Source organism: Dendrobates tinctorius, unplaced genomic scaffold, assembly GCF_039654945.1.
Source record: "Dendrobates tinctorius isolate UK_male_01 unplaced genomic scaffold, ASM3965494v1 ptg000104l, whole genome shotgun sequence".
Classification (NCBI taxonomy): Eukaryota; Metazoa; Chordata; class Amphibia; order Anura; family Dendrobatidae; genus Dendrobates; species Dendrobates tinctorius.
The window spans coordinates 18,320,379-18,341,142 of NW_027361772.1; the positions used below are offsets into that span (position 1 = coordinate 18,320,379).

The 20,764-nt window shown below is 46.5% G+C and overlaps 2 protein-coding genes across 6 annotated transcripts in view; one reads left to right on the forward strand and one right to left on the reverse strand.

The window, feature by feature from the left end:
• The window catches only part of LOC141100392 (RING finger protein 112-like), a 235,905-nt gene extending 224,610 nt beyond the window's left edge, over positions 1–11,295 (reverse strand). For 4 of the 5 annotated variants that reach the window (XM_073588856.1, XM_073588853.1, XM_073588854.1 and 1 more), the window contains exon 1: positions 11,139–11,295. In XM_073588856.1, coding sequence (XP_073444957.1) covers positions 11,139–11,155 — 17 coding nt within the window. In that variant the 5' untranslated portion in view covers positions 11,156–11,295. The remainder of the gene's footprint in view (positions 1–11,138) is intronic. The other variant, XM_073588857.1, reaches the window with a different exon arrangement.
• Positions 11,296–19,757: 8,462 nt separating this feature from the next.
• POLB (DNA polymerase beta) overlaps positions 19,758–20,764 on the forward strand; it is a 31,764-nt gene continuing 30,757 nt past the window's right edge. The window contains exon 1 of the mRNA XM_073588858.1: positions 19,758–20,009. Within this exon, the coding sequence (XP_073444959.1) occupies positions 19,949–20,009 (61 nt within the window). The 5' untranslated portion in view covers positions 19,758–19,948. The remainder of the gene's footprint in view (positions 20,010–20,764) is intronic.

Genomic DNA, 20,764 nt, shown 5'->3' on the forward strand with positions numbered 1-20,764 from the left:
GCTGTGACTACTGAGTAATGGGAGAGGCTGGGGAAGAAATGCTGTGACTACTGAGTAATGGGAGAGGCTGAGGAAGAAATGCTGTGACTACTGAGTAATGGGGGAGGCTGAGGAAGAAATGCTGTGACTACTGAGTAATGGGGGAGGCTGAGGAAGAAATGCTGTGACTACTGAGTAATGGGAGAGGCTGGAGAAGAAATGCTGTGACTACTGAGTAATGGGGGAGGCTGAGGAAGAAATGCTGTGACTACTGAGTAATGGGAGAGGCTGAGGAAGAAATGCTGTGACTACTGAGTAATGGGAGAGGCTGGGGAAGAAATGCTGTGACTACTGAGTAATGGGAGAGGCTGAGGAAGAAATGCTGTGACTACTGAGTAATGGGAGAGGCTGGGGAAGAAATGCTGTGACTACTGAGTAATGGGAGAGGCTGGGGAAGAAATGCTGTGACTACTGAGTAATGGGGGAGGCTGAGGAAGAAATGCTGTGACTACTGAGTAATGGGAGAGGTTGGAGAAGAAATGCTGTGACTACTGAGTAATGGGAGAGGCTGGGGAAGAAATGCTGTGACTACTGAGTAATGGGAGAGGCTGGGGAAGAAATGCTGTGACTACTGAGTAATGGGAGAGGCTGGGGAAGAAATGCTGTGACTACTGAGTAATGGGGGAGGCTGAGGAAGAAATGCTGTGACTACTGAGTAATGGGAGAAGCTGAGGAAGAAATGCTGTGACTACTGAGTAATGGGAGAAGCTGAGGAAGAAATGCTGTGACTACTGAGTAATGGGAGAAGCTGAGGAAGAAATGCTGTGACTACTGAGTAATGGGAGAGGCTGGGGAAGAAATGCTGTGACTACTGAGTAATGGGAGAAGCTGAGGAAGAAATGCTGTGACTACTGAGTAATGGGAGAAGCTGAGGAAGAAATGCTGTGACTACTGAGAAATGGGAGAGGCTGGGGAAGAAATGCTGTGACTACTGAGTAATGGGAGAAGCTGAGGAAGAAATGCTGTGACTACTGAGTAATGGGAGAAGCTGAGGAAGAAATGCTGTGACTACTGAGTAATGGGAGAAGCTGAGGAAGAAATGCTGTGACTACTGAGTAATGGGAGAAGCTGAGGAAGAAATGCTGTGACTACTGAGTAATGGGAGAGGCTGGAGAAGAAATGCTGTGACTACTGAGTAATGGGAGAGGCTGGGGAAGAAATGCTGTGACTACTGAGTAATGGGAGAAGCTGAGGAAGAAATGCTGTGACTACTGAGTAATGGGAGAGGCTGGGGAAGAAATGCTGTGACTACTGAGAAATGGGAGAGGCTGGGGAAGAAATGCTGTGACTACTGAGTAATGGGAGAAGCTGAGGAAGAAATGCTGTGACTACTGAGTAATGGGAGAGGCTGGGGAAGAAATGCTGTGACTACTGAGTAATGGGAGAGGCCGGAGAAGAAATGCTGTGACTACTGAGTAATGGGAGAGGCTGGGGAAGAAATGCTGTGACTACTGAGTAATGGGAGAGGCTGGGGAAGAAATGCTGTGACTACTGAGTAATGGGAGAGGCTGAGGAAGAAATGCTGTGACTACTGAGTAATGGGAGAGGCTGAGGAAGAAATGCTGTGACTACTGAGTAATGGGAGAGGCTGGGGAAGAAATGCTGTGACTACTGAGTAATGGGAGAGGCTGAGGAAGAAATACTGTGACTACTGAGTAATGGGAGAGGCTGGAGAAGAAATGCTGTGACTACTGAGTAATGGGAGAGGCTGAGGAAGAAATGCTGTGACTACTGAGTAATGGGAGAGGCTGGGGAAGAAATGCTGTGACTACTGAGTAATGGGAGAGGCTGGAGAAGAAATGCTGTGACTACTGAGTAATGGGAGAGGCTGGGGAAGAAATGCTGTGACTACTGAGTAATGGGAGAGGCTGAGGAAGAAATGCTGTGACTACTGAGTAATGGGAGAGGCTGGAGAAGAAATGCTGTGACTACTGAGTAATGGAACAGGCTGAGGAAGAAATGCTGTGACTGCTGAGTAATGGGAGAGGCTGGGGAAGAAATGCTGTGACTACTGAGTAATGGGAGAAGCTGAGGAAGAAATGCTGTGACTACTGAGTAATGGGAGAGGCTGGGGAAGAAATGCTGTGACTACTGAGAAATGGGAGAGGCTGGGGAAGAAATGCTGTGACTACTGAGTAATGGGAGAGGCTGGAGAAGAAATGCTGTGACTACTGAGTAATGGGAGAGGCTGGGGAAGAAATGCTGTGACTACTGAGTAATGGGAGAGGCCGGAGAAGAAATGCTGTGACTACTGAGTAATGGGAGAGGCTGGGGAAGAAATGCTGTGACTACTGAGTAATGGGAGAGGCTGGGGAAGAAATGCTGTGACTACTGAGTAATGGGAGAGGCTGAGGAAGAAATGCTGTGACTACTGAGTAATGGGAGAGGCTGAGGAAGAAATGCTGTGACTACTGAGTAATGGGAGAGGCTGGGGAAGAAATGCTGTGACTACTGAGTAATGGGAGAGGCTGAGGAAGAAATACTGTGACTACTGAGTAATGGGAGAGGCTGGAGAAGAAATGCTGTGACTACTGAGTAATGGGAGAGGCTGAGGAAGAAATGCTGTGACTACTGAGTAATGGGAGAGGCTGGGGAAGAAATGCTGTGACTACTGAGTAATGGGAGAGGCTGGAGAAGAAATGCTGTGACTACTGAGTAATGGGAGAGGCTGGGGAAGAAATGCTGTGACTACTGAGTAATGGGAGAGGCTGAGGAAGAAATGCTGTGACTACTGAGTAATGGGAGAGGCTGGAGAAGAAATGCTGTGACTACTGAGTAATGGAACAGGCTGAGGAAGAAATGCTGTGACTGCTGAGTAATGGGAGAGGCTGGGGAAGAAATGCTGTGACTACTGAGTAATGGGAGAGGCTGAGGAAGAAATGCTGTGACTACTGAGTAATGGGAGAGGCTGGGGAAGAAATGCTGTGACTACTGAGTAATGGGAGAGGCTGGGGAAGAAATGCTGTGACTACTGAGTAATGGGAGAGGCTGAGGAAGAAATGCTGTGACTACTGAGTAATGGGGGAGGCTGAGGAAGAAATGCTGTGACTACTGAGTAATGGGGGAGGCTGAGGAAGAAATGCTGTGACTACTGAGTAATGGGAGAGGCTGGAGAAGAAATGCTGTGACTACTGAGTAATGGGGGAGGCTGAGGAAGAAATGCTGTGACTACTGAGTAATGGGAGAGGCTGAGGAAGAAATGCTGTGACTACTGAGTAATGGGAGAGGCTGGGGAAGAAATGCTGTGACTACTGAGTAATGGGAGAGGCTGAGGAAGAAATGCTGTGACTACTGAGTAATGGGAGAGGCTGGGGAAGAAATGCTGTGACTACTGAGTAATGGGAGAGGCTGGGGAAGAAATGCTGTGACTACTGAGTAATGGGGGAGGCTGAGGAAGAAATGCTGTGACTACTGAGTAATGGGAGAGGTTGGAGAAGAAATGCTGTGACTACTGAGTAATGGGAGAGGCTGGGGAAGAAATGCTGTGACTACTGAGTAATGGGAGAGGCTGGGGAAGAAATGCTGTGACTACTGAGTAATGGGAGAGGCTGGGGAAGAAATGCTGTGACTACTGAGTAATGGGGGAGGCTGAGGAAGAAATGCTGTGACTACTGAGTAATGGGAGAGGCTGAGGAAGAAATGCTGTGACTACTGAGTAATGGGGGAGGCTGAGGAAGAAATGCTGTGACTACTGAGTAATGGGGGAGGCTGAGGAAGAAATGCTGTGACTACTGAGCAATGGGAGAGGCCGGAGAAGAAATGCTGTGACTACTGAGTAATGGGAGAGGCTGGAGAAGAAATGCTGTGACTACTGAGTAATGGGAGAGGCTGGGGAAGAAATGCTGTGACTACTGAGTAATGGGAGAGGCTGGGGAAGAAATGCTGTGACTACTGAGTAATGGGAGAGGCTGGGGAAGAAATGCTGTGACTACTGAGTAATGGGAGAGGCTGGGGAAGAAATGCTGTGACTACTGAGTAATGGGAGAGGCTGGGGAAGAAATGCTGTGACTACTGAGTAATGGGAGAGGCTGAGGAAGAAATGCTGTGACTACTGAGTAATGGGAGAGTCTGGGGAAGAAATGCTGTGACTACTGAGTAATGGGAGAGGCTGGAGAAGAAATGCTGTGACTACTGAGTAATGGGAGAGGCTGGGGAAGAAATGCTGTGACTACTGAGTAATGGGAGAGGCTGGGGAAGAAATGCTGTGACTACTGAGTAATGGGAGAGGCTGGGGAAGAAATGCTGTGACTACTGAGTAATGGGAGAGGCTGAGGAAGAAATGCTGTGACTACTGAGTAATGGGGGAGGCTGAGGAAGAAATGCTGTGACTACTGAGTAATGGGAGAGGCTGAGGAAGAAATGCTGTGACTACTGAGTAATGGGAGAGGCTGGGGAAGAAATGCTGTGACTACTGAGTAATGGGAGAGGCTGGGGAAGAAATGCTGTGACTACTGAGTAATGGGAGAGGCTGAGGAAGAAATACTGTGACTACTGAGTAATGGGAGAGGCTGAGGAAGAAATGCTGTGACTACTGAGTAATGGGAGAGGCTGGGGAAGAAATGCTGTGACTACTGAGTAATGGGAGAGGCTGAGGAAGAAATGCTGTGACTACTGAGTAATGGGAGAGGCTGGGGAAGAAATGCTGTGACTACTGAGTAATGGGAGAGGCTGAGGAAGAAATACTGTGACTACTGAGTAATGGGAGAGGCTGGAGAAGAAATGCTGTGACTACTGAGTAATGGGAGAGGCTGAGGAAGAAATGCTGTGACTACTGAGTAATGGGAGAGGCTGGGGAAGAAATTCTGTGACTACTGAGTAATGGGAGAGGCTGGAGAAGAAATGCTGTGACTACTGAGTAATGGGAGAGGCTGGGGAAGAAATGCTGTGACTACTGAGTAATGGGAGAGGCTGAGGAAGAAATGCTGTGACTACTGAGTAATGGGAGAGGCTGGAGAAGAAATGCTGTGACTACTGCGTAATGGAACAGGCTGAGGAAGAAATGCTGTGACTGCTGAGTAATGGGAGAGGCTGGGGAAGAAATGCTGTGACTACTGAGTAATGGGAGAGGCTGAGGAAGAAATGCTGTGACTACTGAGTAATGGGAGAGGCTGGGGAAGAAATGCTGTGACTACTGAGTAATGGGAGAGGCTGAGGAAGAAATGCTGTGACTACTGAGTAATGGGAGAGGCTGGGGAAGAAATGCTGTGACTACTGAGTAATGGGAGAGGCTGAGGAAGAAATGCTGTGACTACTGAGTAATGGGGGAGGCTGAGGAAGAAATGCTGTGACTACTGAGTAATGGGGGAGGCTGAGGAAGAAATGCTGTGACTACTGAGTAATGGGAGAGGCTGGAGAAGAAATGCTGTGACTACTGAGTAATGGGGGAGGCTGAGGAAGAAATGCTGTGACTACTGAGTAATGGGAGAGGCTGAGGAAGAAATGCTGTGACTACTGAGTAATGGGAGAGGCTGGGGAAGAAATGCTGTGACTACTGAGTAATGGGAGAGGCTGAGGAAGAAATGCTGTGACTACTGAGTAATGGGAGAGGCTGGGGAAGAAATGCTGTGACTACTGAGTAATGGGAGAGGCTGGGGAAGAAATGCTGTGACTACTGAGTAATGGGGGAGGCTGAGGAAGAAATGCTGTGACTACTGAGTAATGGGAGAGGTTGGAGAAGAAATGCTGTGACTACTGAGTAATGGGAGAGGCTGGGGAAGAAATGCTGTGACTACTGAGTAATGGGAGAGGCTGGGGAAGAAATGCTGTGACTACTGAGTAATGGGAGAGGCTGGGGAAGAAATGCTGTGACTACTGAGTAATGGGGGAGGCTGAGGAAGAAATGCTGTGACTACTGAGTAATGGGAGAGGCTGAGGAAGAAATGCTGTGACTACTGAGTAATGGGGGAGGCTGAGGAAGAAATGCTGTGACTACTGAGTAATGGGGGAGGCTGAGGAAGAAATGCTGTGACTACTGAGCAATGGGAGAGGCCGGAGAAGAAATGCTGTGACTACTGAGTAATGGGAGAGGCTGGAGAAGAAATGCTGTGACTACTGAGTAATGGGAGAGGCTGGGGAAGAAATGCTGTGACTACTGAGTAATGGGAGAGGCTGGGGAAGAAATGCTGTGACTACTGAGTAATGGGAGAGGCTGGGGAAGAAATGCTGTGACTACTGAGTAATGGGAGAGGCTGAGGAAGAAATGCTGTGACTACTGAGTAATGGGAGAGGCTGGAGAAGAAATGCTGTGACTACTGAGTAATGGGAGAGGCTGGGGAAGAAATGCTGTGACTACTGAGTAATGGGAGAGGCTGGAGAAGAAATGCTGTGACTACTGAGTAATGGGAGAGGCTGGGGAAGAAATGCTGTGACTACTGAGTAATGGGAGAGGCTGGGGAAGAAATGCTGTGACTACTGAGTAATGGGAGAGGCTGGGGAAGAAATGCTGTGACTACTGAGTAATGGGAGAGGCTGGGGAAGAAATGCTGTGACTACTGAGTAATGGGAGAGGCTGGGGAAGAAATGCTGTGACTACTGAGTAATGGGAGAGGCTGGAGAAGAAATGCTGTGACTACTGAGTAATGGGAGAGGCTGGGGAAGAAATGCTGTGACTACTGAGTAATGGGAGAGGCTGGAGAAGAAATGCTGTGACTACTGAGTAATGGGAGAGGCTGGGGAAGAAATGCTGTGACTACTGAGTAATGGGAGAGGCTGGGGAAGAAATGCTGTGACTACTGAGTAATGGGAGAGGCTGGGGAAGAAATGCTGTGACTACTGAGTAATGGGAGAGGCTGGGGAAGAAATGCTGTGACTACTGAGTAATGGGAGAGGCTGAGGAAGAAATGCTGTGACTACTGAGTAATGGGAGAGTCTGGGGAAGAAATGCTGTGACTACTGAGTAATGGGAGAGGCTGGAGAAGAAATGCTGTGACTACTGAGTAATGGGAGAGGCTGGGGAAGAAATGCTGTGACTACTGAGTAATGGGAGAGGCTGGGGAAGAAATGCTGTGACTACTGAGTAATGGGAGAGGCTGAGGAAGAAATGCTGTGACTACTGAGTAATGGGGGAGGCTGAGGAAGAAATGCTGTGACTACTGAGTAATGGGAGAGGCTGAGGAAGAAATGCTGTGACTACTGAGTAATGGGAGAGGCTGGGGAAGAAATGCTGTGACTACTGAGTAATGGGAGAGGCTGAGGAAGAAATGCTGTGACTACTGAGTAATGGGAGAGGCTGGGGAAGAAATGCTGTGACTACTGAGTAATGGGGGAGGCTGGGGAAGAAATGCTGTGACTACTGAGTAATGGGGGAGGCTGGGGAAGAAATGCTGTGACTACTGAGTAATGGGGGAGGCTGGGGAAGAAATGCTGTGACTACTGAGTAATGGGAGAGGCTGGAGAAGAAATGCTGTGACTACTGAGTAATGGGAGAGGCTGGAGAAGAAATGCTGTGACTACTGAGTAATGGGAGAGGCTGGGGAAGAAATGCTGTGACTACTGAGTAATGGGAGAGGCTGAGGAAGAAATGCTGTGACTACTGAGTAATGGGAGAGGCTGGAGAAGAAATGCTGTGACTACTGAGTAATGGGGGAGGCTGGGGAAGAAATGCTGTGACTACTGAGTAATGGGGGAGGCTGGGGAAGAAATGCTGTGACTACTGAGTAATGGGAGAGGCTGGAGAAGAAATGCTGTGACTACTGAGTAATGGGAGAGGCTGGGGAAGAAATGCTGTGACTACTGAGTAATGGGGGAGGCTGGGGAAGAAATGCTGTGACTACTGAGTAATGGGGGAGGCTGGGGAAGAAATGCTGTGACTACTGAGTAATGGGGGAGGCTGGGGAAGAAATGCTGTGACTACTGAGTAATGGGGGAGGCTGAGGAAGAAATGCTGTGACTACTGAGTAATGGGAGAGGCTGGGGAAGAAATGCTGTGACTACTGAGTAATGGGAGAGGCTGGAGAAGAAATGCTGTGACTACTGAGTAATGGGGGAGGCTGGAGAAGAAATGCTGTGACTACTGAGTAATGGGGGAGGCTGGGGAAGAAATGCTGTGACTACTGAGTAATGGGGGAGGCTGAGGAAGAAATGCTGTGACTACTGAGTAATGGGAGAGGCTGAGGAAGAAATGCTGTGACTACTGAGTAATGGGAGAGGCTGGGGAAGAAATGCTGTGACTACTGAGTAATGGGAGAGGCTGGGGAAGAAATGCTGTGACTACTGAGTAATGGGAGAGGCTGAGGAAGAAATGCTGTGACTACTGAGTAATGGGAGAGGCTGGGGAAGAAATGCTGTGACTACTGAGTAATGGGAGAGGCTGAGGAAGAAATGCTGTGACTACTGAGTAATGGGAGAGGCTGGAGAAGAAATGCTGTGACTACTGAGTAATGGGAGAGGCTGGGGAAGAAATGCTGTGACTACTGAGTAATGGGGGAGGCTGAGGAAGAAATGCTGTGACTACTGAGTAATGGGGGAGGCTGAGGAAGAAATGCTGTGACTACTGAGTAATGGGAGAGGCTGGAGAAGAAATGCTGTGACTACTGAGTAATGGGAGAGGCTGAGGAAGAAATGCTGTGACTACTGAGTAATGGGGGAGGCTGAGGAAGAAATGCTGTGACTACTGAGCAATGGGAGAGGCCGGAGAAGAAATGCTGTGACTACTGAGTAATGGGAGAGGCTGGAGATGAAATGCTGTGACTGAGTAATGGGAGAGGCTGAGGAAGAAATGCTGTGACTACTGAGTAATGGGGGAGGCTGAGGAAGAAATGCTGTGACTACTGAGTAATGGGGGAGGCTGAGGAAGAAATGCTGTGACTACTGAGTAATGGGGGAGGCTGAGGAAGAAATGCTGTGACTACTGAGTAATGGGGGAGGCTGAGGAAGAAATGCTGTGACTACTGAGTAATGGGGGAGGCTGAGGAAGAAATGCTGTGACTACTGAGTAATGGGGGAGGCTGAGGAAGAAATGCTGTGACTACTGAGTAATGGGGGAGGCTGAGGAAGAAATGCTGTGACTACTGAGTAATGGGGGAGGCTGAGGAAGAAATGCTGTGACTACTGAGTAATGGGGGAGGCTGAGGAAGAAATGCTGTGACTACTGAGTAATGGGAGAGGCTGGAGAAGAAATGCTGTGACTACTGAGTAATGGGAGAGGCTGAGGAAGAAATGCTGTGACTACTGAGTAATGGGGGAGGCTGAGGAAGAAATGCTGTGACTACTGAGCAATGGGAGAGGCCGGAGAAGAAATGCTGTGACTACTGAGTAATGGGAGAGGCTGGAGAAGAAATGCTGTGACTACTGAGTAATGGGAGAGGCCGGAGAAGAAATGCTGTGACTACTGAGTAATGGGAGAGGCTGGAGATGAAATGCTGTGACTACTGAGTAATGGGAGAGGCCGGAGAAGAAATGCTGTGACTACTGAGTAATGGGAGAGGCTGGAGATGAAATGCTGTGACTACTGAGTAATGGGGGAGGCTGAGGAAGAAATGCTGTGACTACTGAGTAATGGGAGAGGCTGGAGAAGAAATGCTGTGACTACTGAGTAATGGGAGAGGCTGGGGAAGAAATGCTGTGACTACTGAGTAATGGGAGAGGCTGAGGAAGAAATGCTGTGACTACTGAGTAATGGGAGAGGCTGGGGAAGAAATGCTGTGACTACTGAGTAATGGGAGAGGCTGAGGAAGAAATGCTGTGACTACTGAGTAATGGGAGAGGCTGGGGAAGAAATGCTGTGACTACTGAGTAATGGGGGAGGCTGAGGAAGAAATGCTGTGACTACTGAGTAATGGGAGAGGCTGGGGAAGAAATGCTGTGACTACTGAGTAATGGGAGAGGCTGGGGAAGAAATGCTGTGACTACTGAGTAATGGGAGAGGCTGGAGAAGAAATGCTGTGACTACTGAGTAATGGGAGAGGCTGGGGAAGAAATGCTGTGACTACTGAGTAATGGGGGAGGCTGAGGAAGAAATGCTGTGACTACTGAGTAATGGGAGAGGCTGGAGAAGAAATGCTGTGACTACTGAGTAATGGGGGAGGCTGAGGAAGAAATGCTGTGACTACTGAGTAATGGGAGAGGCTGAGGAAGAAATGCTGTGAGTACTGAGTAATGGGAGAGGCCGGAGAAGAAATGCTGTGACTACTGAGTAATGGGAGAGGCCGGAGAAGAAATGCTGTGACTACTGAGTAATGGGAGAGGCCGGAGAAGAAATGCTGTGACTACTGAGTAATGGGAGAGGCTGGAGATGAAATGCTGTGACTACTGAGTAATGGGGGAGGCTGAGGAAGAAATGCTGTGACTACTGAGTAATGGGAGAGGCTGGAGAAGAAATGCTGTGACTACTGAGTAATGGGGGAGGCTGAGGAAGAAATGCTGTGACTACTGAGTAATGGGAGAGGCTGAGGAAGAAATGCTGTGAGTACTGAGTAATGGGAGAGGCTGAGGAAGAAATGCTGTGACTACTGAGTAATGGGAGAGGCCGGAGAAGAAATGCTGTGACTACTGAGTAATGGGAGAGGCCGGAGAAGAAATGCTGTGACTACTGAGTAATGGGAGAGGCTGGAGATGAAATGCTGTGACTACTGAGTAATGGGGGAGGCTGAGGAAGAAATGCTGTGACTACTGAGTAATGGGAGAGGCTGGGTAAGAAATGCTGTGACTACTGAGTAATGGGAGAGGCTGGGTAAGAAATGCTGTGACTACTGAGTAACGGGGGAGGCTGGGGAGAATCCTTCTGTATAAGGGGGCAGTGTAGAGTCCTGATGTAACTATGAGGAGGTTGTGGTTCCCCTGTTTAGTCTAATGTGTGATGTGTCTTCGACGCCTTGATTCTTCAACACTCCAAACACCAAGTAATATTACTAAAGCTTTGATCTAGTTATTTATTTCTTTTTTTGAGGGATGGAAATTTGTCAACAAAAATTCCATAAAGAGAACAATTATTTAAAGGTGTTGTCCCATCACCGACCTCCATCAGAGTTTCTTGAAACGTTGTCAGAGATACTCCAGATACAGCAAGAGTCAACAGCAATTAGAGATGGAGGTGTTGTGGAGAGAGGGACATTTATATGGGATATGTTGTAATAAAAGTTAATAACAAAATCACTTCCTACCTGCAATTTTGCTCCATGCTCCTCTCTGCTTCTTCTCTCAGTCTGTTAGTTGCTTTCTCTTGGCTTTTATTCTTCTCTAGTGACTCCTCCTTTCAAGGGTTTCATGAGCAGGAATAGAAACTGAAACTTTGCACTGTATCCACTTATACTTGATTATTTATTTTATTACATATTATGCAACAGCTATAAATAAATATAAGAAGTATTTAAGATACTATAGAATGTATGGTTGAAAAAAAAATTATAAATACACACACACACACTTCTATCTATACACATACATATACGTGTATAACATCTTAACCCCTGAACAGCGCAGCATCCATGAAATTTTATGGACACATTACAGAAACTATACCCTTTTTTTTCTGCTGCCGTAGTCATCTAAGTTTCTTTGTTTTGCAGCACAATGCTGCCAATTGTGGGCACATGTTTATCGAGTAACATTTTCCTATTTTTAGGTGGGAGGATGGTAAAAAAAGCAATACAGTTCTAATGTTTTATTGTTTTTTTTTATGCCATTTAACATATGCAGTGCAGCGGTAGCACCGTACTCAGTGACGAGGCAGTGACCCACAAAGTTCAAACATAAAAGTCTCTTTAATGTGTTATATTCACACAGAAAGGTTCCAATCCACACAATTGCATATAACTTCAGTGCATATTATCAATGTTCAATTCACACCAGCACGACATAGTGCACGGCTTGGTATCACAGTCCCTAAACATGCCGGAATTCACCTTGTCCAGTTTCCAAGGGCAACTGCACGCCATGCCAATGTCTCTCACTTACAGCTTCCTTTAGTCTGCAGTCACAACACACGCCAGTCCACCTCTGACTAGTTCCCGTGGGTGTCCTGCACCGCTGTATCACAGTCTCTCCTCACAGCCATACACAGACTTTTACATCCTCCTGTCTGCAGCGGTGACACACACCAGTCCTTCCTTCAGGCACAGGACAGTCTACCTCTGGTTAACCCCCGGGCACAAGACCTGTCCACATCCGTGACCAGTCATCGTGGACGGTAGCACCACTGTGTACACTGTGGGTTGTCAGGCCTCACTCTGGCTCTGTCACACCTGAGACTCACTAACCCTTTCCTGCAGGGTTTTTAACATAGCAACCTGTGGCTTTCAGCCACATAGAAGACCTGGATCCGGAATTGAACAGACTGCAACACTGCAACACTATCATACTGCAGTCTGTTTCAAACACAACATTCAGAGCAGGTTTTCCGTACCTCTGCCTTGGACACCAACATGTCCAAGACATAGGCCATGTACACACATTGCGTATTTCGTGATTTTTTTTTACCCCAGTATTTGGCTGGTTTCACATTAGCGTTTTTTAGTGCAGCGCATCATGCGCTAACTTGCACATGCGCCATGTGCCCCTATGCTTAACATGGGGGCACATGGTCTAGCGTTTGTAAGCGTTTTTGTGCGCATGCGTTATTTTGCAGTGTGCGCCTAGGTGCGCCGGACGCTGCCTGTTGCAGTTTTGGTGCATCCAACCTGTCTCAAAAAAACGCATGCGCACAAATGCACACGGAATGCGCAAAAAAATAACATTACAGTCTATGGGAACGCTGGCGTGTGCATGGACATGCGCACGCCAGCGTTTAAAATCGCATGCGTTTTAAGACTTAGGCTATGTGCACACATAGTTTTAGGTGCTGCGGATTTGGGAAAATCCGCAAGTCAAAAGACCTGCGGTTTATCTGTGGATTAGCCTGCGGGTTTGCCCTGCGGTTTATCACCTCTACAATGGAGGAGATGGTAAACCGCAGCGGAATCCGCAGAAAATTAGAATTAGAAATTAGAAACCGCAGCAAATCCGCGCGGAAAATTCCACAGCATGTGCACAGCGGTTTCCATTTTACATAGAGGAAAATGGTACTGTACAACGCAGCAGATTCTGCTGCCGACCCGCAGGGCTAGAAAAGTTGCGGATCCGCAGCAAAATCCGCAACGTGTGCACAAGGCCTTAAATGACTTAAAATGCATGCGCCTAAAAAAAGCAAACGCATACAAAACGCATGACTTCTGCTAAGGAGTCAATACCGCCAACAACGGCTGGCACGGTGCTTATCCAAGAAGGTCCTGTAGGAAACAAGGATCCGTCTTCTAGCGGCAGCGGTTTGTCTCCAGAACCTTCCGCTGAGCCCCTAGTCCATAAGTTGATGCAGCCAAGTTAAATAAAGCCGCAGCGCTGTCCGAGTCCAATGTAGACTGGCAAATATCAACTGGCAAATCAGGGTGCAAGTATCTGTCCCGTACCCGGTCTCTCTTATGTGACATGTGCGCGGTACTCATGGACATTGGATGTACGGCGCCTTGTTCTCTGGTAGTCACTGAGCACACCGCACCTCTCTTCCTCAAGTCCCCACTTTTGGCAGCGGGAGTCAACGGACGCTGGTCTGCACAATGCCTGTGCTCGTGGGATGGAAAACTCCTCTCTCTGGATACTGCAGCAGTACGGCACCTCTCAGCGCAACGGTCCCTCTGCAGATGGCGGGGCCCAACACTTGCGGCCTGTCACAGCGCCGGGAGTGGGGGGGATGGAGCGCGCCGCTCACCTGACAGCGCACTGCTTCGGGTTGGTGCCAAATGGCCTGCTGCTGTGCTCCCTTTTCTTTTTATGTAAGGCTGGTTTCACATTAGCGTTTTTTTAGCGCAGCACATCGTGCGCATCTATGCGCATGCACCATGCACCCCTATGCTTAACATGGCGGGCGCATGGTCTAGCGTTTGCACGCGTTCGTATGCTTTTTCGCGCGCATGCAGTTTTTTGTAGTGTGTGCCTAGGCGCGCCAGACGCAACCTGTTGCATTTTTTGGTCCGTCCAACAGCGTAAAAAAAAATGCATGTGCACGCTTGCGCATGGAATGTGCCAAAATAACACATTACAGTCTATGGGAACGCAGGCATGCACATGGACATGCGCACGCCTGTGTTTAAAATCGCATGCGTTTTAAGAGTTAGCATGGCAAGAAACTGGTTAAAACGCATGCGCCTAAAAACGCAATCGCAGGCAAAACGCAGGATGTGTTTTTGCATGCGTTTCTATTGCGCATGAAGCGCAGCGCTAAAAAACGCTAATGTGAAAGTAGCCTAACCCACCTACCCAGGTCATGAGGTTGGTCCGGCTTCTCATTTCTTCCCCAAGGCAACAGGGGATGCAGCCTCAACAGGTCCGGACACGGCAAGCAGGTACCCGCAGCCCAGTCTCCCCACCTTACACCATCCTGAATGAGCTGCAATACCTGAGCAACTACTGTGGGTTGTAGACACCGCCTCATGCTATTGTACAGTACTTCTAGGGGTGAGAGCAATGACAAAATGCAAAAGTGAGCAAAACAACAGCCAAAAAGATGAGAACAGAGAAACGGTCTGTGCTCACCATCTGCAGAACTACTCCTTTATTCCGGGGTCAGACTTGCGAGAAACTTGCACGAGCCTTGCACGCAATACCCGGCACTGCCACCGGCACTTGGACCGGAGCATGTGGCTGCATCTATTTCTATGCAGCTGAACGCTCCGATCTGAACCGCCGGCGGCAGTGCCGGGTACTGAAGTGCAAGCCAGGCGAGTTTCTTGCAAGTGTGACCCCTGCCTTATAGGGGTTGTCTTGCTAATTGCCGATCATTTCTACCTGTTGTCTGTTCCATTTGCAAAACAGCAGGAGAAATTTATTCATAACTGGACAGGTTGATTTCTCAGAAGTGTGATTGAGGCCCCTTTCACATGTCCTGATATTTCCGGTACTGGAAAAAACGGTGCCGGAGATATCAGTGTCCGTGTGTGTAATACGTGTGGCACAAGTGTGGCACAAGTGTGCCACATTAGTACCACACGGACGGCCACCGGGGTAGAAGCACTACTGTAAACGCTGTTTCCAGGCGGCAGGTGCTGAACGTGGCTGTCATCATTCTCCCCTGCTCTGCCTGTGATCAGCGCAAGCAGAGGAGAATGGGTGCATGAAAAACCCGACGCGGGTTCCCCCTATGATCCAAGATGGCTGCGGGGTCCTTCCGGATCCTGAAGGGAGGTGGCTTGTCAGTGCCTGCTGAGAGCAGGCACCGGCAAGCCTCCTGCACTGCCCGTCAGATCGCTGATCTGACTTTGTATAGTAATGTCCCACCCTGGGACAATGTAAAAAAGTAAAAAAAAAAATAAAAAAAATATTACACTGTGTAAAAATATTTGTAAAAAATCCTAAATAAATGTAAAAAAATTTTTCCCCAATAAATATATTTATTTATGTAAATAAAAACAAACAATAAAAGTACACATATTTAGTATCATTGTGTCCGTAACAACCCGCCCTATAAAACTGTCCCACTAGTTAAATCCTTCAGTGAACACCGTAAGAAAATAAACCAAAAACAAGGCAAAAAACAATGCTTTATCATCATACCTCTGAACAAAAAGTTCAATAACACGCGATCAAAAAAGATTGATATAAGTAAATATGGTACCACTGAAAACGTCATCTTGTCCAACAAAAAAAACAAGCATCATCAGCGAAAAAATAAAAAAGTTGCAGCACTCAGAATAAAGCGATGCAAAAACAAGTATTTTTCATATAAAATAGTATTTATTGTATAAAAGCACCAAAACATTAAAAAATGAAATAAATGAGGTATCGCTGTCATCGTACTGACCCGAAGAAAGAAGCCGCTTTATCAATTTTACCACACGTGGAACGGTATAAATGCCCCCCCCCCCAAAAAAAAAAGAAATTCATGAAATGCTGTTTTTTTGTTCATTATGCCTCCCAAAAATCGTAATAAAAAGTCATGTGCCCGAAAATGGTACCAATAAAAATGTCAACTCGTCCCACAAAAAACAAGATCTCACATGACTGTGTGGGCCAAAACATGGAAAAATTATAGCTCTCAAAATGTGGTGATGCAAAAACTATTTTTTGCAATAAAAAGCGTCTTTTAGCGTGTGACAGCTGCCAAACAAAAAAACCTGCTACAAAAACCCACTATAAATAGTAAATCAAACCCCCCTTTATCACCCCCTTAGGGTACCGTTACACCTAGCGATGCACCAGCGATCCCGACTAGCGATATGACGGGGTCAGGATCGCTGGTGCATCGCTAGGTGTTCGCTAGTGAGCTGCCACACAGGCAGATCTCACCAGCGACATAGCGGTGGTTAGGGGTCGCTACTTACCTGTCAGATGAGGCGATCCTGACGTCCTCCTGCCCGGCTCCACGCGTCGCTTGTCGGCGCCACAGGAAGCCCAGCAGGAAGTGGCCGACGAGGAATGGTCCAGGAGCTTCTCGCGCGATCAGCGATAACCAGCAGGGGAGCCGGTCGGAGGTAAGTATCACATGCAGCGATATCGCTAGCAATATCGCTGCTATGTCACAAAATCGGTGACTTTACAGCGATATTGCTAGCGATATCACAGTGTGTAACAGGGGTTTAAGTTAGGGAAAAATGATAAAATAAAAAAAGTATTTATTTCCATTTTCCCATTAGGGTTATGGTTAGGGTTGGGGCTAAAGATAAGGTTACGGTTTGGATTAGGGTTGGGATTAGGGTTAGGGGTGTGTTAGGGTTAGGTTTGTGGTTAGGGTTATGGTTAGGGCTTGGATTAGGGTTAGGGGTGGGTTAGGGTTGGAGTTAGAATTGGGGTTTTCCACTGTCTAGGCACATCAGGGGCTCTCCAAATGTGACATGGCGTCCGATCTCAATTCCAGCCAATTCTGTGTTGAAAAAGTCAAACGGTGCTCCTTCCCTTCCGAGCTCTGCTGTGCGCCCAAACAGTGATTTACCCCCACATTTAGGGTATCGGCGTACTCAGGACAAATTGGACAACTTTTGGGAAAACTCCTCTTAAGAGAGAGGGAGCTCATACCAATTCTTGCACAGGGACAGTCTTTGATTTGCAGGCTTCCACCTTTTTTCCTCCATATATAAAAATGCTCATTATGGTTGAACAGTTCCATTTTTGTTCCATCAGACTTAAGTAAAATCTTTGTCTCCAAGGGCATAAAGGCTAAAGGAATACAAGGAAATGAAAACATCTATACACTGCTGATCGGTGCATTAGTGATGTATTGTTCTGGGAATGCGGAATCGTTGCTATCAAAGGCAAGTAGATGATTTGGGAGCGGCGAACCTGCCGGACAGGTCTCATTCCATGGAGTCCAGAATGTGAACTATTAATAACGCAAGTTAGAGGTGACTATTCCAAAAAGATGGTTACCCCAAATCCTACATTTCAACGCCTATAAGTGCTCACTCATACTAGCGAGTAGCCAGCGTATAACTCAGATGTTACATCCAACGTTATATTATGGAGTAGTGTCGCATAACTTTTTTTTTCTCACGCCGAGTCGACATGAGAAAATAAATCGCTGTGTGCTGCAAATGGCAGCATATATCGGACGGCGTGGAAGTCTAGGGGTGTGTTCAATACATCGGACTGCACTCGGATGTTATATGTGATGTATGCTGACACACAATAGAGAAGATGGAGAAATGAAGCTCTCCATCTTCTCCGCTGTGATCCGAGAGAATCTGATCACAGTAAGATGACACTCGGCTAACGCTCGCAGCAGAGTATGAGCCGAGGGTCATTGCATATAGCATCCGATTCACTCGCACGAGACAATCATCAGATGCTACTCGCTAGTGTGATAGAACCCTAACATTGATAGTCTATCCATAACCAGTTCCGGTTCCTCATAGACTTTAAACGTCTGAGTGGTCTGCAATTTGTTCTGCACTGACATTCTGTGTTTGCCCCCCCCAACACTAGATAAGACAGGGTACCCTTAAAAGAGTTTTCTGGTTTCGAATAAACCTTGTCTACCAGTTCCTACAAAAAACGGAAGTATACGCCCAGTACAAATAAATCATAATCCATCTTTATTCAAACATATATATTAAAATGGGACAATGGAGATACATATGCAAAAATAGGACTACTAGCCACAAATCACTCTAGTACAATTATAGGATTTTTGAAAAATTACATACAATATTTAGAAAATCCTCCTCTAGTGAAGATATATACATATGACCAAACGATAGTCTATACTGGGAATAAAATTCTTCAAAAAATCCTAAAAAAACCTGTTGGTGTCTGCACAATGTAAAACATATTGGTGTCTACGTAAAAAAATATTTTTTGCATATGTATCTCGATTGTCCGATTTTAATATATATGTTTGAATAAAGATGGATTATAATTTATTTGTACTGGGCGTATACTTCTGTTTTTTCTGTAGGAATTGTTTATATATGGGAAGTGCCATTGTTGGAATTCTTTTTTGGTTATATTGTCTACCAGTTGCAGTTTGTGTTAAAAAATATGTCCTTTACTCTCCCTCCCCGGGTCCAACGCTGAGTCTCCAGTGACTGTTATTGTCTGTGGTGCAGCCTGTGACTCTGCCTCAATCATTGGCTGCAGCGCTTTTGAGGTGAAGTCGGTGCTGCAGAAAATAACAGACACCAGGAGCAGCAGTAGAGACTCAGTGCTGCAGGACCTGGGATGGGGGGAAGGGGGAATTAGGCTGTGGTTGCTTTTCCTAAAACAAACTACAGCCAGGGGACAGGGATTTTCCGAAACTGGGCACCAAGAGATGGCCAAGATATTATAATAAATAAAAGGGTAACTCAATCGGGTCTGCTTACTGGTATCAGTATCATGCCGGTGAATAGGAAGTAACCGATCCGGACAGATGCTGAAGGGGCCTTAATATGTACATATTATAGCGCCACACTTCACAAACAAACTTTACTCCTCTCAGAAGGCATAAAAGTATGGCGTTTCCCAATGAGGTCAATAAATTTGGTGGTCGTACCTTTACCTTTATACTTGAACTCAATCCATTCCCTCTCTCGTATTAAGGTGCGCAGATGGTCACTGGCTCAGACCAATCATCCCTGGTCTTTGGGTTGACCAGACGTCCACTGTTACCCTCTGCCCAAGGCGTTTCTTGTTCCATAGTCCTTTTTCTTCCCAATGACCGCTGTAGCCTCCTTATTCCATCAACTTCTCATCTTGCTTGACCATGACAATTTCCACACTTGGTGGCCACGGCCCTGGCTATGTTCGTTTTCAGTGGCCAAGGGGGTCTAGCCACCTCTGACAGGTTCATGCTTTCTCCCCCACAGATACTCCCACTCTGGGGGCAATCTACCATGTCACGTAGGCCCATGTCAGACAGTGGACGCAGTAATAACTACGTAAGTCCTTCTGATGAACAATGGATCCAGAAATCACATCTGAAACCCTAAATATAGCAACCAGAACAGGCAAAAACTGTCTGTGTTCAGACTATGAAATACACGTGTGTGAACCTGGCCTTCTTTTGACTGAGCTCTGGCATCCAAATGCATATTAGTTGCTAAAAAAAAAAACAGGTTGTGGCCTGTAAAATAGGGGCATGTGAAAACATTAGAAGTGTGTCTTCTAATAGGTCTAAATAGAAGCCATATTCCTATTAGCACAAGTGGAGTAAGATAAGAGTCTGAAGTGAAAAAATAGGAAGAAATGTTTTAAATTGGTGTGGACCACAACAGGGTGTAAAAACAGAGTCAAAAGTCAGCACCTTTTTGTAAAGCTACCTACCTTGCCACTTTTCGGCCTCCGTAGTACCGTGCCTTCATCAAAGATGGCGGTCATGAGGCACTTGCCCTTTGTGTGACGTCAGCGCGCTACAGAAGGCAACGCACGGTGGTGACGTGTAAGGTGTATTGCGGCCTGCACGGAGATCTAAAGCACCGGCCTCAAGTGACAAATCAGTGCCGGTGCTGGGGTCTCCTAAGCCGGATTAAAAATGAGCAAAAGAAAAGCCCCGCAGGAGACTCTGAATGAGGGGATAACGGACTTCCTAATAGGTGAGAGAGGCAGGCGGCCATGGGAGAGGGGAGAGAAGGAATGGGACGGCTCATTGTGGGCAAGAGGGACCCGACCTGTGTATTGTCTGTGCGTGTGGTGATAGAAAGTATATATATATATCTCACTCCCCATCACATTATATATATATATATATATATACTCCCTATCACACACACATATATATACTCCCTATCTACTCCCTAATATATATATATATACTCCCTATCACACACACATATATATATATATATACTCCCTATCTACTCCCTAATATATATATATACTCCCTATCACACACATATATATATATACTCCCTATCACACACACATATATATATATATATATACTCCCTATCACACACATATATATATATATACTCCCTATCACACACACATATATATACTCCCTATCTACTCCCTAATATATATATATATATATACTCCCTATCACACACACATATATATATATATATATATATATATACTCCCTATCTACTCCCTAATATATATATATACTCCCTATCACACACATATATATATATATATATATACTCCCTATCACACACACATATATATATATATACTCCCTATCTACTCCCTAATATATATATATACTCCCTATCACACACACATATATATATATATATACTCCCTATCACACACACATATATATATATATATATATATATACTCCCTATCTACTCCCTAATATATATATATACTCCCTATCACACACACATATATATATATATAT